Raw genomic sequence first — 15,270 nt, forward strand, 5'->3', positions numbered from 1 at the left:
ACTTTGCTGCCCATCGCCCGGAGGCTTGTGAGGAAATGCAGAGTCCAAGTCCTAGTCCTTGGACCTATTGGATCAGGCTCTGCATTCTTAGCAGGACACCCAGGCTGGCACATGCACGTGTGAGAAGTGTAGGGGGACCCTGCCCCTGTCCCCAACCCAGCCCCTCTGCTGAGGTAAGCGCCTTACCTGTCCACATCAGCAGTTGTTACCCGGGGTGATTCTGCCCCTCAAGGGATATTGGGCGATGTCTGGGGACATCTGTGGTTGTCACAACTGGAGCTGCTCCTGGCACCAAGTAGGTAGAGCCAGGGATACAGCTCAACCTCTACAGTGCCCAGGGTGCCCCCACAGAGAACAATATGACCCCCAATATGTCCAGTTTTCCTTTAAGATTATGTAAGTTTATGTAAGTATTTTGAGAAACCCCATTCTGGGAGATGAACACTAAGGTGCAAAGGCCCTGGGGCAGGTTAATGAGGAACTGGGTTCAGAGAGCCAAGCAACTTTTGACCCAGCACCCCCTACAGGCTCTGCTCCCACCCTCAGTGCTTCTTTAGTAACAGCTCAAACTGTGGGCCTCCTACAATGAGGCTGATGTGACCAGGTGTTCTCTGGCTAATAATAATTGAGAATCCGCCTCCTGGGCTCCAAATGCTTTCAGGCATGCAGCCTCACTTTTCTCTACCCTTACCCGTTCCCTGATACTGCTGAGTTGTGTCAGCTGGGTCAGGGAATAAACTCCAGAGATGAGTATTGTTCAGGAGGTAGGATGCTGAATTTAAGTTCCTGGAGGTCACACTTGAGCTAGACTGGGCTCCTCCCTGTCCCTTCCCCCCAGTTTGTTTTGGGTGGAAGAAAGAGGCTGAGGAAATTCATCTTTGGCTCACAGGAGGGCTGGTGGGTTTTTATTTTTATTCTTTTTAACGACTCTCCAGCACATCAAAAGCCCACAAGTCTTTGAGCATCCTGATTGGGTCTCCATGGAGACGGAGCCTTTCTCCGGCTCAGCTCTGCCAGCTCAGCCTGGGGCCGCTAGCTGAGAACCAGGGACCAGGGGTGGAGCGCTGTTGGGAGGCCATGACCCCTCACCCTGGCTCTGCTCCTCACCTAACCCTGATACCCTGCTCCTGTCTGGGGGTGGGGTCAGGTGGCTGCCTGTAACAGTCATGACAATAGACATTTATTGAACGCTAAGTATGTCCCAGGCACTATGCTAAGGGTCGCCCGTTATCTCACTGAATCCATGCCGAAAGCTTCACCCTATTCACTCTTTAGTCCCACTTGACAAATAAGGAAACCGAGGCTTGGCTGCCTAAAGTGGAAGGCGGTGCCTTGGGGAAGACAGTGTGCAGTGCTGGGAAGTGTGTGGACTCCAGAGTCAGGTTTGGCTGGGTTCAAATCCCAGAACTCTCACTGTGTGAACTCTCGCAGGTGACCTTGGCCTCAGTTTGCCCCTCTGTAAAACAGGTATAGGAACAGACTTATCTTTTAATGGTTGCTTGAGGAATGGGCAGGGGCTGGGCTGAGCTTTCCTGGGGAGCAAAGTTTAAGGGCGTGCCAAAAAACTCGGTCATCAAGATAAATAATATTTTACTGCAATATGTTTTTAAAATTAAAATGAACACAATAAAGAATATTTTAGTGCAACATTTTTAAAATTAAAATTAATGCCAAAAAATCCATGATGAGTAAAATGTCAACATTTTCAATCGAATTCAGTATTACTGAGTTTTTCTTTGGTCAACACAGCATTGTTACTGATTTTGTCTTTGTTTTAAAATAAAGAAAATAAATTAGAAATTAAGATAAAATCAGGATTGGTAGATTGCCCCCCCCAACCATCGCTCAGTGTGGGACTCTCCCTAATTTAGTGTCCTCACTGTTCCTCCAGCTTGCTAGGACACTTCCTGCCTTTACACTTGCTGCTCCATGCTCACCAGCTCAAAGTTCTCTCTGTAAACAGCCTTCCCTGAATTTTCCTCCCGAAGCCTTCCCTCCACTCACCTAGCTCTGTTTCCTTCATTACATTTATTATAGTCTAAAAATATCTTGTTTATTTATTTGTAATCACGCCAGGAGTTTGTTGTGTGGATTGAATGACTTTGTGTAAGTCAAGCAGTTAGCACAGATCTTGGCTCCTAGAAAGACTTCTGTGCTTTATCAATAATCCAGTGAATATACAGCATATTAGAATTAAATTAAAATGGGTATAAATGCGATGGAGGGAAAAGAAAGGCTGAGAAAGGAGGTAATAATGGTGGCTGAACGAGTTTAGAGAAGGTAGACAGAGAAAGTGATGGGGGTTGGAGAATGAGCCATGCACCATTTGAGAGAAGGGCATTCCGAGCAGAGGGCACAACCTATGCAAAGGCCCTGAGGCAGGACCATGACTGGTGTGTTGGAGGAACAGTGAGGAGGCCCGTGCAGTGTGAGGAGCAGACTGAGCGAGGAGGAGAGAGGGAGGAGGTGAGGGCAGGTCGTGTAGGACCTTGAAGACTGAACAGAGGACACAGCTTTAATTTTAGGACAATTTTGGAGAGTTTTAAGCAGGGGCGATATGATACTCATAGAGCGGTTGGCCCAAATGTGTCAGTATCCTTTGAAATATTTTGAACAGTGTGTGCACATAGTGTTACTGGTTGCTGTTGCTATAACACAATGATTTCTATTTCTATTCTGTAAGTTATAAACTTAGAAGTGCTGAGCTCAGTGCCTGGCACATAGTATTATCAAAGTGTTCTTTCTTGTTGCTATTATTGTTATTATTATTATTATTATTATTATTGATGAGCTGTATACTTAAAAGTGCCAAGGGCAGCCCAGTAAATGCCTACTACGCATCCTGTAGGACTGGGCACTACTTTTATTAATTTTCCTGTTGTTATCAGTGGGAGGAGCCAGTGCCACCGGGAAGCCAGGTCTGTCCTGCCTGAAGCTCCGCCGTCACTCACCCAGAAGGCGGGGTTTGCGGACCCACTGGCTTCAGTTTCCCTGCCTGGACTGGGCGCCAGGACGCGGATGTGGATTGAGGGGTGAGGGGTACAGGATGCGCGCGGGAGGTGGGAGGCGGGATGGCGATGCGCGCGCCAGCCGCCAGGGGCCGCTGCGGAGCCGCCCTTTTGTGGTCCTGATGCTGGAGCGAGCGGGCGTACTCAAGAGGGAGGAGGGCGCGGGGACGGGGCGGGAGGGAGGCGGGAGGCGGCGTCCGTCGCTCCAGCTGCGAGTCCGCCCGCCGCCCGCCGCCGCCGGCTCGGTCCCTCGCCCGCCGCCCGCCTTCGCCCGCCATGGCCCGCCTGACGGAGAGCGAGGCGCGCCGGCAGCAACAGCAGCTCCTGCAGCCTCGTCCCTCGCCTGTGGGCAGCAGTGGGCCCGAGCCCCCCGGGGGGCAGCCCGACGGCATGAAGGACCTGGACGCCATCAAGCTCTTCGTGGGCCAGATCCCACGCAACCTGGACGAGAAGGACCTTAAGCCTCTCTTCGAGCAGTTCGGCCGCATCTATGAGCTCACGGTGCTCAAAGACCCCTACACGGGCATGCACAAAGGTGGGCGCCCCCCCTCCCCTCCCCTCTCCTCCCCACCCTACCTTCCGGCATCTTCTCTCCCCCAGCCCTCCTCTCCTCACCTCCCACTGCTTGCCTCTGCCACAGCATCATTTCTCCCCCCTTCCACCCACCCCTCCTCCCCTCTCTGGGGGTGCAGCTGACAGATCTGAGCTGGCCCCCTCCCCTCCTCCGCCCCCTCTCCCTCCCTCCCCACCTTCCGGCATCCTCTCTCCCTCTCTCTCTTTCCTTTTCTCTACTCTCCCATTTCCCTTTACCTCCCATTCTCCCCCCCAACATCTCTCTCTCTCTCTCTCTCTCTCTCTCTCTCTCTCTCTCTCTCTCTCTCCTCCCTTCTATTCCCCCAGACCCCCACCCCTTCCTCCCTCCCTCACCCACTCTTTCCTGCCCCTTTGCTGGGGGAGCTGCCTGAAAGCCACCCTCCCCCCCCCATTCATTCGGCCTCCCCAGGCACCATCGGGGAACTTTGCACCTCTGGACTCCATTGCTTTGGTCATTTTCACAAAGCCAGGCCGGTGGGGCAGGTCCGGCTGGCCTCGGGGGACACACGGATGCCCAGGACCCCAGGCTAATCGGTAACTACAAAGAAAACAGGAGGAGGTTGGGGGGCACAGGGAGCTGAGCCAGGCTGGGGGCACAGCCAGCCTTGGGTGGTTCAAATGCTACCGTTCGCTCTCCCCCCTGCCCACCCTCTCTGTTTGGATGAGCATCCCCCCTCCATTTCCCTGCCCTCCCGCTCCCTGCCTCCACCTTTGGCTCAAGTTAAAACTGGCCAAGCCTGTTAGCAATGTGTTGAGGTCTGAGGCCAATGATGATGAGTCTGGACCGTCCATCTGGTAGAGTCAGGTCCTGGGGTGGACAGGGGAGGCGTGGGAGGCCTGCGAGCCAGTGGGAGAGGCAGGGGGCTGGGGAGGCCTGCCTGCCTCCCTCCCACCTGATTCTGTCTCTGATGGTATGCTGGGAGCAGGTGCCCAGGGACTGTGGCCCCAGCCCTGGGCTCAGATCAGGGGACCAGTCTGAATTGGGGTGGCTTTGACAGCTCTCCTGTTGGGTGTTGGAGACTGAGGCTGGGGATGGTGGAGGCTTTGTGGCAGGTCCGGCTGGCCTCGGGGGCCTTCGGGGTGGACTAGGGCCTATGACCTAGTTCATATCCATTTATCCCTATCCTCCCCTCAGTGTTGCAGGCATGGTAATCATGAATACAGGTTTGTTGAATGAATGCATGAATGAATGAATGAATGAATGAGTGATGGGTGGGAGCAGACCATAGGGAGAGTCTGGTAGGACAGAACCCAGGCCTTTCATTTCAACTAGACCCTCAGCTGGTACCCTGGGGAGAAAAGAAACACCTCCCATCCCCCACCTTTTTTCAAATCCAACCATCACCAAAAAAAAAAAAAAAGGCTTGGAAAATCTAACTCCTCCATGTGGCCTAGGAGGGCAGAGGGTTCACTCTAGCCCACGAGTCCAGCTCAGGGGTCCACAGCTGTGTAGAGGGCTCTGTCCACATGCCCTCACCCCCTGGTATATCGGAAGGGCCTATTTCTAGAAAGATTTTGATGGGAGTGGGGGGGTTGTCCACATGGCCCCCCAAATGTTGAAAGGCTGCTGGAGAACTCTGGGTCAGGGAAACAGATGGGTTATAGAGATATACCCTTTCTCATTTTTAAATCTCCCCTGGAAAGACACCCCCCCCCCCAAGCAAGGAGAGGTGGGGGGGGCTGTGGTTGAATGTTTACCTGGGCCGGAGTCTCAGCTTCCCCTTCTGTCAGCAGAGCAGGGCCCCATGAATGTAGGGTTATTTTTTTCTGGCTGGAGAATGTTGGGCTGGGGGGGATGTCTCAGGGTCTTTCCCATTCTTTCTTTGGAGGCTGAACATTTAGGAAGCAGCCTGTCCATGACAGCCAGTTCTCACCCTCCTCTTCACAGGGGCCCTGGGCTAGTCTGAGTCCTGGATGCAGGGCCTGAGGGTAGCAAGGATGGAAGGCTTCCCCTGCTGTCCACCCCAATACCCTCAGGTCAAGAATAGATCCCCCTCCTAGTCCCACCCATGCTGGGCCTGGAGGAACCTCACTGTGGGAGGCAAGCTGGAGGTGGGGGTGTCTTGAAGTGCAACTGGAATGGAGGCCTGTGTTTGGGGTTCAGCTGTGTGACTTCTGGCTAGTGGCTGCCCCTCTCTGGGCCTCAGGCAAAGGGAGGTGGAATAATGAATGGGAAGTCTGAGGGGTCCCTGGACCTCCCCCACTAATACTTAACTGGTGTAGTTTCTGGGGAGCCAACTGACCAGAGTGCCCCCTGTTAGTACTGGCAGAGAGCAGCAGGTGTGGAGGTTGTGGACCCCAGGGGGTGGAGATAAATTAAATCCCCCCCAGAGCCTTCTGGGCCACTGAATGCTGGGAGATCCCATGAAACTCGGCACCAGGGCAGCTGAAAGGGCCAAAGTGGGTTAAGTGAAAACATCCACTGTGGTCGCAGTGACCTCCCAGTGTCGTCATTATCCTCATGACCATATCACCCTTGATTTCCACATTCAGGAGCCTGTTTGATCCCCCATCAAAGGGATCGCCACTGAGGGGGGCTTGCAAACATCAGCACATTCCATATAAACGGGAAACTGAGACGCAGAGGGGAAAACTACTGGGTCCCAAGGACCAACCAGAAATGCCCTCCCCGCTGTCACCCACCTGTCTCCCTCCCAAACCAGGGGAAGCAGAAGTAAATGTGTGTGAGGAAGGGTTCCACCAAGCCGAGAGTGAGGCTCCTCAAAGATGGTGTGGGAGAGGGGACTGTGACATCTGAAAGCCACAGCCAGGAGTGGGACGGGCACTCCAATTCCTAAGGGCCTGTGCCATGGGGGTCTTGCTGGGACCAAGAGAAAGGCAAGGGAGCTAGTGGAGCCCCTGAGATCTGGGGATTGGACAGATAGGGGTTGGGGAGACAGCAAGAAGTGAGGGATCCTCAGAAAGAGAGCAGGCTCCTGGGTACTGACTTTTTTTGTTTTTAAGAGAGATAGATGGAGACAGAGACAGAGGGAGCAAGAAAGGGAGGGAGAGACAGAGGGAGTCCCCCCTCTCCACATACACAAGGAGAGGAAGAGAGGGTGGGAGTAAGAGAGAGAGATGGAGAAGGGGGAGCAGGGAGGCCCAGGCCCACTCCCATCCCCTAGATCTGTGCTTCCTCCAGAGAAAGGGGACCGCCCCCAGTTCCCCCAGTTCAACTAGGGGCTCAGGCCAGGAATTGGGGGCTGGGATAGGGCTCCCAGTGGCTGGTGTCGTCATCATCCACCTCTAGCCCCCAACAGGCCCCCTCCAGGACTCTCCCTCCAAGGGGGCTGGGTGCCTGTAGTGACCCTGAGGTGTCCCTCTCCCCTGATCAGAGCTGACTATTAATGCCCACCCTGGCGATAGGGCTCGCTGGCCGCTGCCGCTGTCCCTGCCTCCCATTTATGGTAATCGCATATGCATTTGCATGTTAATGACAATATTTGTCTTAAAGCGGAGGTTGTAAGGGGGGCTGGTGAAGGTGGGGGGGTCTGGGGGGGGCCTGTGGTTTCCATGGGAGCACCAGCTGCTCTGCTCAGTGGCAGGAGGGGAGGCTAGAGCACGCTGAGCTCTGAGGCGTGAGATTCCGAGTGTGACGTGCCAGCCCCAGGGAGACGGTGGGCTAGGCTGCTGGCAGGGGCTGCCTGGCGGGGTACCCAGGAAGGAGTCACTCTCCCTGGGGCAGCACAGGGGATAGTGGCTGGGGAGGGGGGCTGGGCGTGAGCCACAGGGGCTGGCTATATGGCTTTGTGCCAGGCACACCTCGCTCTGTGCCTCAGTTTCCCCAGCCTCTCATTCTTCATTGATTTAACAGGCTTTTATGAGGCTCCCGAGGCCTTACAAGTGACTGTGACATCGTTTCTGCCCTCCATCAGGCAGAGGACATTGATTGAGCACATACTGTGTGCCTGCATTTGTGTGGAGCGAGGATTCCATGCACACAGGAATTTCTGTGGGAGTCAGCAAGATATGAATCCATCTACCCACATGACCAACATTTACTGAGCACTTGCTGTGTACCAGGCCCCATTCTAAACCCAGGATACAATGTTGGACACCAACCAGACCCCTCCTCAGCCCAGAACCAGTCTGGTGAGGGGACACAGTGAGGAGCCAGGAGGTTGCAAGGTGATGATGGCAGGGCTATGATGGTGGAAACACACACACATCGTCAGGGGTAACCCAGAGGAGGCCCTGCCCCTGCAGGTATGGGGGCCAAGAGGGCTTCCTGGAGGAGGTAGTCAGTGTGGGAGAGCAATTAAGAGCTTGGTGTTTCTTTGCATCTTACCGGCTATGTGGACTTGGGCAGGCGTCTTTGTCTCTTCAACCTCAGTGTTGTCACTATAGAATGGAGAGATCATTGGGGCCTCCCATCTCAGAGGGTTTTCGGAAGGTGAGGATGGGAATGGCAGTTAAGGTTTTAGCATGCTTGGTTCATGCTTGGTCAGTGGGAGTTAGGCATGTTATGTGACTCAGCTGAGAAGGATCTGTTGATGGGAAAAGGTGTTTCTGACAGAGAGAACAGCATGTGTAAAGGCCCAGAGGAGCACTAACTCTGGAAGCTTCAGGTGGGGGGAAGATGAAGCTATTGCCCTGGTGGGAAAGAAGAAAAGGGTCTTGGGAACCCCAGGGTCCCCTTCTGATGTGGGGCTTATATGGCAGGACTCTTCTGAAAGGTTCTGGCATTGGGAGTGGACGCAGGAGCTATCTCTGAAATAGGTTCCTATCTCTTTTACCCCTGATATTGGCAGATGAGAACCTAGCCATCATGAACATGTAGTAGGACCACACTCACTCACTCATTCATTCATTCACTCACTCAGTCAGTCAGCACTTCCTGAAAGCCATTTGGAGACTTGCCTTATACTGGGCAAAAGAGGTCCAAGGGTCCTCTGATAGAGAGAGACAACTAGACATTGACACCTACAGTCATAGTGGTCAGGGCTGGGTCTGAGGGAGGGATGCAAGGTTGAGGGATCTGGATAGGGAATCAGGGACTCTGCCTGGGGAATCCAGTTGCATGGAGGAGGGGCATTAGAACTGGGCTTTGAAGGATGAATAGGAGTTTGCAGGAGGAGAAAGCATTTCATTTATTTATTCACAGAAGCACTTATTGTGTTCTAGGCCCTATGATAGGTGTGAAACACAGCAGTGAGTCAGCTAGGTGGATGTCTCTGTCCATATGGATATGGGCAGAAGGAACTGGGTTTGCAAAGCCCTGGAGGTATGAAGGGGCACAGCTGGAGTAGAGGAGGAATTAGGTGAGGCATGGGAGATGAGGCCAGAAAGTCAGCATGAGCTGGACCCTGAAAAGCCTCTGATGCTGGACTGAGCTTGGACTCTTTCCTGAGGCCACTAGGGAGCCATGGAAGAATTTAGAGCAGGGGAGGATCTCAGACCTGCATGGAAATGGAGTTTCATGTCCTGTTACCTGCCACTGCCACCGCCAGCCTCTTTCCAGCCTCTGAGCCTTATTCAGGAGATGTCCACTTCCTACACACCTGGATGGATAAAATGAAATCTCCTCAGGGCAAGGATCACAGTGTGGGAAAAGAGGAATGCAAAAGAGCAGATGTGTTCAGATGGCAATGGTTCTTAAAGAACCAGGTTCCCCTCTGCCACATGGATCAGGTAATGAATTGAGGCTTAGAGCGGGCCAACACCCAGCCCCAAATCACACAGCAGTATAGCTAGGCATCACACTTCCCAGCCTGAGCCTTGACCCACTTTGGAAGGATAATAGAGGAGGCAGAAAAGGAGATTGTAGAGATGTAGACTCAGGGTGAAAGCCATCCAGGGAGTCTGTCTGTCCTCGGACTGAAGGTGACCAAGGCCAAAGGGAGGGGCTGCTAGACATGGAAGACACTGACCTAGCAGTAGTCTTGTTGGTCTGGGGTCATGGAGATCATCGCTTAGACGTAAGCTCTCTGAGGGCAGGGACTGCGTCTTGTTTGCAATTTGGAAGTGGAGCATGTGAATGGCATGAGGGAATGAGAGGATGGAAGTATGGAGGAGAGGTGGGATGTGGGAAGGTGGGCTGGCTAAGAGCGAGCGAGAAATGAATAAGTGAGTGGATGAATGTAGGCATGAATGGATGCATGATGGCAATGATCGGTAGATGCATCAATGCACTGGTGGATGACAGAGTCGGTAGATGGATGGAAGGCTGAATGGATTGATGGATGGGTGGGTGAATGGATGGATCATAAATGGATGGATGGAGGAATGGATGTATAGATGAGTGGATGAATGAATGAATGGACAGGTAAGTAGATGGAGGAATGGATGAATGGATGTGTGGACTGAAGGATAGAAGATGGACATCTCCCCAACATTTACCACCTTCTTCCTCACCTGGTGAATGGGAATGCCCATCAGCTTTGCCGGTTGACAGACTTGTGGTTTCCATTCCCGGCTCTGATTTATTTCTGTGTGATTTTGGACAAGCCACTTCATGTTTACTGAGCCTTAGCTTCCTCATTTGTAAGAGAAAGAGTATTGATAGCTGTCTCACAGAGTAGTTGTAAAAGTTGTAATTCACTTATATAATGTAATGAATGTAATTATTCTGAGTAATGTCTTGCACATTGTTCGTATCAATACATAGCCATGCAGTCAGATGGGTAGTCAACAGCTATCAAGTCTCTATGATGTGCCAGGCACTGAGGTAGGCTCTGGGCACACCAAGCAATCCAGTGGGGAAGAGGGACTGACAATAAACCAGTAAACACATAAATAAGATTTAGATAGGAGTGAGTTGATGTGAAGGAAACAAAACCAGATGAGTGTTGAGGATGACAACTTACCTTGGGTGGCCAAAGCTGGCCTCTCTGAGGAGGTGACATTTGGGATGAGACCTGAATGACAGATAAGAAAGCTGTTATTCCAAAGCCAAGGGAAAGGCATTCCAGGAGGAGGACACAGTACGTGTAAAGGCCCTGAGGTCAGAATGAGTCTGACATGTTGCAAGAACAGTGATGAGACCTGTGTGGCTGGAGCAAAGTGAGCAAGGGAGAGAGGGAGGAGGAGATGGCAGGGAGGTAACTGGGCCAGAGTGTGTAGAAGCATGTGGGCCTCGGGGAGGACTTGGGCTTTTGCCCCATGGGAGGTGGGAGCCCTGGAGGGCTGTGGGCAGTAGAAGGACAGGGTCCCCTAAGGGGATCATTCTCCAGAATCTGGAGAATGTGGACTCTGGGTCTTCCATTTTTTGGATGGGGAAGCTGAGGAACAGAGAGCCTTAGAACGCAGCTGGATATTTGGGAGGGGTTGGAATTCCAAAGTCAGGCACCTGGGGGCATGAAGGAGACTGTGTCTGGGGAATTACAAGAGGATCCAAGTTAAGGCAGTGGAGGGAAATGTTGAGAGAAGAGGTCAGATGACAGGTTGGGGAAGGCTGTAAAGACTGGCAATCTTGGTTTTGACCTGAGGGCACTGAGGAGCTGTGGCAGGGTTTAGAGCTAGGGAAGACATAGTCAGATCAGAGCTGGGTGGGGGAATATTTCTTTATTCCTGTGGCCTATGTGGAAGAAGGATAGGGGCAGGGTGGGAGGCCAAAAGTCATAGAGGCGGCCAGTTGTGACCCAGGTGGGAGAGAGTGAGGCCTGAGCTGGGCCTGGGCCATGGGCATGGAGAGGAGGATCTTGCTGGAGACATATTTAAGATGTCAGATTATCATTATTGTTGGTGGGGGTGGGGAGGTGAGGAAGAGGGAGGGTTCTTGTGAAGTGGGTGTCACCCATGGCGACCCTGCTCCCAGGGGACACTGGGTGATATCTGGGGACATCCATGATTGTCACAACTGGGGGTGCTCCTGGCATTGAGTGAGTGGGGCCAGGGATGCTGCTCAACACCCCACAGTACTCGGGGTGCTCCCCCACAGAGAATGATTCAGCCCCAGTGTCAGCAGTGCTGAGGAGGGAGACCCTGCTCTAGGGTGGATGGGTAAGTGAGTGGATGGATGGTTGGATGGATGGATGGATGGATGGATGGATGGATGGATGGATGGATGGATGAGTGGATGGATAGATGGATGGATGGATAGATAGATGGATGGATTGGGTTGATGAGTGGGTGGATGGATGGTTGGTAGATGAGTGGATGGATAGATGAATGGGTGGATGGATAGGTGGATGGATGGTTTCATGGACAGGTGGATGGGTGGGTCTAAGGATGAGCGAATCATTGGTTCAGTAATTGTGACTACACCCCTGGGAGGAGTCAAGATGGCTGTTGGGAGATTGGTGGGTGTCCAGAAGAGCCATGAGAGGCCCCAACATGGAAGGCTAGGACAGAGGAGGAGGCAACAAAAAAGTCTGAGGAGCAGCAGCCATGGAGGTCAGAGGTCAGCAGGAGACAGTGCTTTCAACGGTGGGGTCCAGGAGTGTGAGTCCTTGCCCTCCTGGGCAGGAACTGATGAATTTATAAGTGTGGGGAGGGACAGTGAATAGGGGAAAGGACCCATCAACCTCATTGTTCTCAGCAAAGTGGGGGACAGCCTCAGGATGAGAGGGTGGAGGAGTTGGTGGAGAGGATGGCCAGGGGCAGGTGGCTGGTGGAGAGATGGCCCCACAGCAAGGGAGTGTTTCCTATAATCCTTAATGGATAGTAGTATGACTTATATTTTATGGATGAGAAAATGGGGGCTCAGAGAGTTTAAGTGGCTAGCCCAAGATTACACAGCAGAAAGGCATTGGGCAGGGTTAGAGCCCCTTCTTTTGCCACTAGATTATAGAGCTGAAGTTGAAGACCAAGAACATGGTGTACTGGCACGCAGAGGTTTGGGATCAAAAGATTTGAGATGGGGGGGTCACATGACTGGTCGTGGTTGGGGTCCTGGCTGGGGAGATGAGGAGATGTTGGGGATCAGAGAGAAGAGAAACAAGGGTGTGTTTCCTGCATCTGTTTCCCCAGTGCAGCTGGTGCATAGTGGGTGCTCAGAAAATGTTGACTGACCCTGTGGTAGGCATGGGAGGGGAAGGGGAGGGATAAAGATGGATCAAATGTGGTCCCTGCCCTTAAGGAGGTGGTCTTGATATTAGGTCAGTTTGGAAACAAAATAAATTCAATCAACAAGCATTTATTGAGCACCTACTGTGTGTCTGGCGCTATTTAGATACTGGAGATCCAGCACTGAACAAAACACATAAAAAAACCCTGTCCTCGTGGAAGGTACATTTCATTGGGGGAGACAGAAATAAACAAATAGAATATATGGCATGTGAGATGGTGATAAGGACACTGGAAGAAAATAGAACAGGGTGGGGGATGGTTGAGGGGTGTAATTTTAAACATGTGCTCAAATAAGATTTCACTAAAGAGGACATTTGAGCCAATACCTGAAGGAAGTGAGAGAGTGAACCATCTGGAGGTCTAGCGGAAGCACATTTCAGAACATGTGCAAAGGTCCTGGGGCAAGACCATGTCTGGTGTGGTGGAAGAGCAGTGAGGAAGCCTGCGTTGCTGCGGCAGAGTATGAGAGGGGGAGAGAGGGAAGAGATGGGGGCAGGTCGTGCAGGGCTCTGTGGGTCACAGGGAGGATTTGGGCTTTTACCAAGAGGGATTTGGGAGCCCTGGAGGGCTGTGTGCAGAGTGGGGACATAACCTGACTCGGTGCTCACAGGCACTTTCTGGTGACTGCTGTGGAAAGGACAAACTGGGGGGCTAGGATGGAAGCTGGGGAACCAGGGCAGAGGAAACTGCCCCTGTGCATGTGAGAGATGGGGCTGGACCAGGATGGAGACCATGATCAGTGGCCAAATTCTTACTGAGTACACACTGTGTGGTAGGCCCAGTGCTGGGTGGGACACGTGGGTGACTGGGACATACCATGTCTCCACCCTCAGGGGGTTTACAGTCCTGTGAGGGCAAATAACACACGACTCGGCAGTTATAGCATGAGTGACCAGAACTGTGATGGGGGACACACAGGCACAGGAAAAGCCCATGAGGTGTCTCACCCAATATCAGTTGAGGATGGGGAGGCTTCCCAGAGGAGGGGGCAACTCAGTTGGGACCTGAAGGTTGAGGAGAAATAAGCCAGACATAGATGAGGGTGAGGATGTGTAGACCAAGGAAATTGTATGTTCAAAGGTGGTCAGTGAAAGGCCAAATGTGGGGTGTGGACAGGGTCAGGGTACAGCCAGGGACATGGCCAGCACCCATCAGGTCCATCCTGGATGTACCAAACTCCCTGGGAAGTGACAAAACCCCCAGACTTATGCACGAAAATAAGGACTATAAATAGTAAGAAGGAAAACCAGTTTTTTCTTTTCATTTTAAAAACGTTTTTAGGCCATTCGATTAGTGTAACAAGCTTCAGCAACTAAAGTAGTCCTTAGTGCCCTGGAATTTTCTGAAACTCAGACGTTTTTGACCCCTGTCACTCGATGACACCAGGCAGATGACTCCACAGCTGGTGTCTCAGTTTTCCCATCTGTAAAATGGGGCTAATAATAGAAACAATAGTGCCATTATCTCGGTCTAGTCTGAGAATTCAAAGGGTTGATATGGGTGACGTACCCCCATAAGATGCCTTGGGCTCAGTGGACATCGACTATTATTATCATTATTACAATTTTGAATCATGAAATCCCAAAAGCTCAGATCTTGGAGCAGAGAGCAGAGGATCTTGGCATTAAGTGGGACCCTCAGACTCCCTACAGACAGTTTCCTCTCTGTGGAGCCACTGCTTGCTTACCTTTAGGGATGGGGAGCTCCTTCCCTACCAAGAGAGCTGTGATAAGGCAGATATAGTCATTGGGGAACTTCCCTACATGGAGGAAATCTCTTGCTCCCCGAGAATTTCCCCCATTGGTCCCTGCTCTACCCTTGGGTCTCAAGAGATCTGTGGGCACTGACCTCCCCTCCCCCGACCAGCCCTGGTCCAGACTTTGAAAATGGGGGTGGATGTGAAGGGAACCATAGGATTGTCAAGTGCTGAGTGTTCTGCCTGCCGGTTTTTGCAGGTGGGACTGCCCTCTACCTGCCCCACCCCTCAGTTCATCCTCAGTGCTCAGACAGCTGGGGGAGGGGCTGCTGGACACTGGGCTTCAGTCCCCTTGTGGTTGACAGGGCTGGTATGTGGGGTAGGGGTGGCCAAGGTTGGAATCAGGGTGAAAGGCTCGCCTGATGTGAGCATTGAGTGGGCTGAGGTTTCTTTCAGAGGATCCAGTTCTGGAGGCTGGAAGTCTTCGATCAAGGTGTCAATAGAGTTGGTTCCTTCTGAGGGAGAATCTGATGCAGGACCCTCTCCCAGCTTCTGGTGCTGCTGGCAATCCTTACTGCTCCTTGCCTTGTCAATCCATCACCTGGGGTTCTGCCTTTGTGTTCACATGGCGTTCTCCCTGTGTGTGTGTCTCCGTGTCCAGATTTTCCCCCTTTTATGAGCACACCAGTTCTATTGCATTAGGGCTTACCCTTATCCAGTATGACCTCATCTTAACTAATTACATCTGCAATGACTATTTCCGAATAAGGACCACATCTGAGGTCCTGCGGATTAAGACAGCAACATATATATGAATTGGAGGGAGGGGAAAAACAATTCAGCCCTGTCAGGAACTAAAACCAAGGCTCCGTTTGTCCAGAATCGGGTAAACATCACACACTTTCACCAATTAGAAAAGAAAAACTAAGAAGCCCAGAAGAGATTGGGCAAAGAGAACAGGGA

At 52.2% G+C, this 15,270-nt stretch overlaps 1 protein-coding gene across 11 annotated transcripts in view; it reads left to right on the forward strand.

Annotated features, from left to right (window-relative positions):
- Positions 1 to 36: 36 nt before the first annotated feature.
- CELF5 (CUGBP Elav-like family member 5) overlaps positions 37 to 15,270 on the forward strand; it is a 45,514-nt gene continuing 30,280 nt past the window's right edge. For 5 of the 11 annotated variants that reach the window (XM_019744226.3, XM_019744230.3, XM_019744227.3 and 2 more), the window contains exons 1-2: positions 37 to 173; positions 2,889 to 3,543. In XM_019744226.3, the coding sequence (XP_019599785.2) occupies positions 3,285 to 3,543 (259 nt within the window). In that variant the 5' untranslated portion in view covers positions 37 to 173; positions 2,889 to 3,284. The remainder of the gene's footprint in view (positions 174 to 2,888; positions 3,544 to 15,270) is intronic. The other 6 variants (XM_088792265.1, XM_088792266.1, XM_088792269.1 and 3 more) reach the window with 2 other exon arrangements.

This window comes from Rhinolophus sinicus, chromosome 15 (assembly GCF_057876585.1).
Source record: "Rhinolophus sinicus isolate RSI-liver-muscle chromosome 15, RSI-T2T, whole genome shotgun sequence".
Classification (NCBI taxonomy): Eukaryota; Metazoa; Chordata; class Mammalia; order Chiroptera; family Rhinolophidae; genus Rhinolophus; species Rhinolophus sinicus.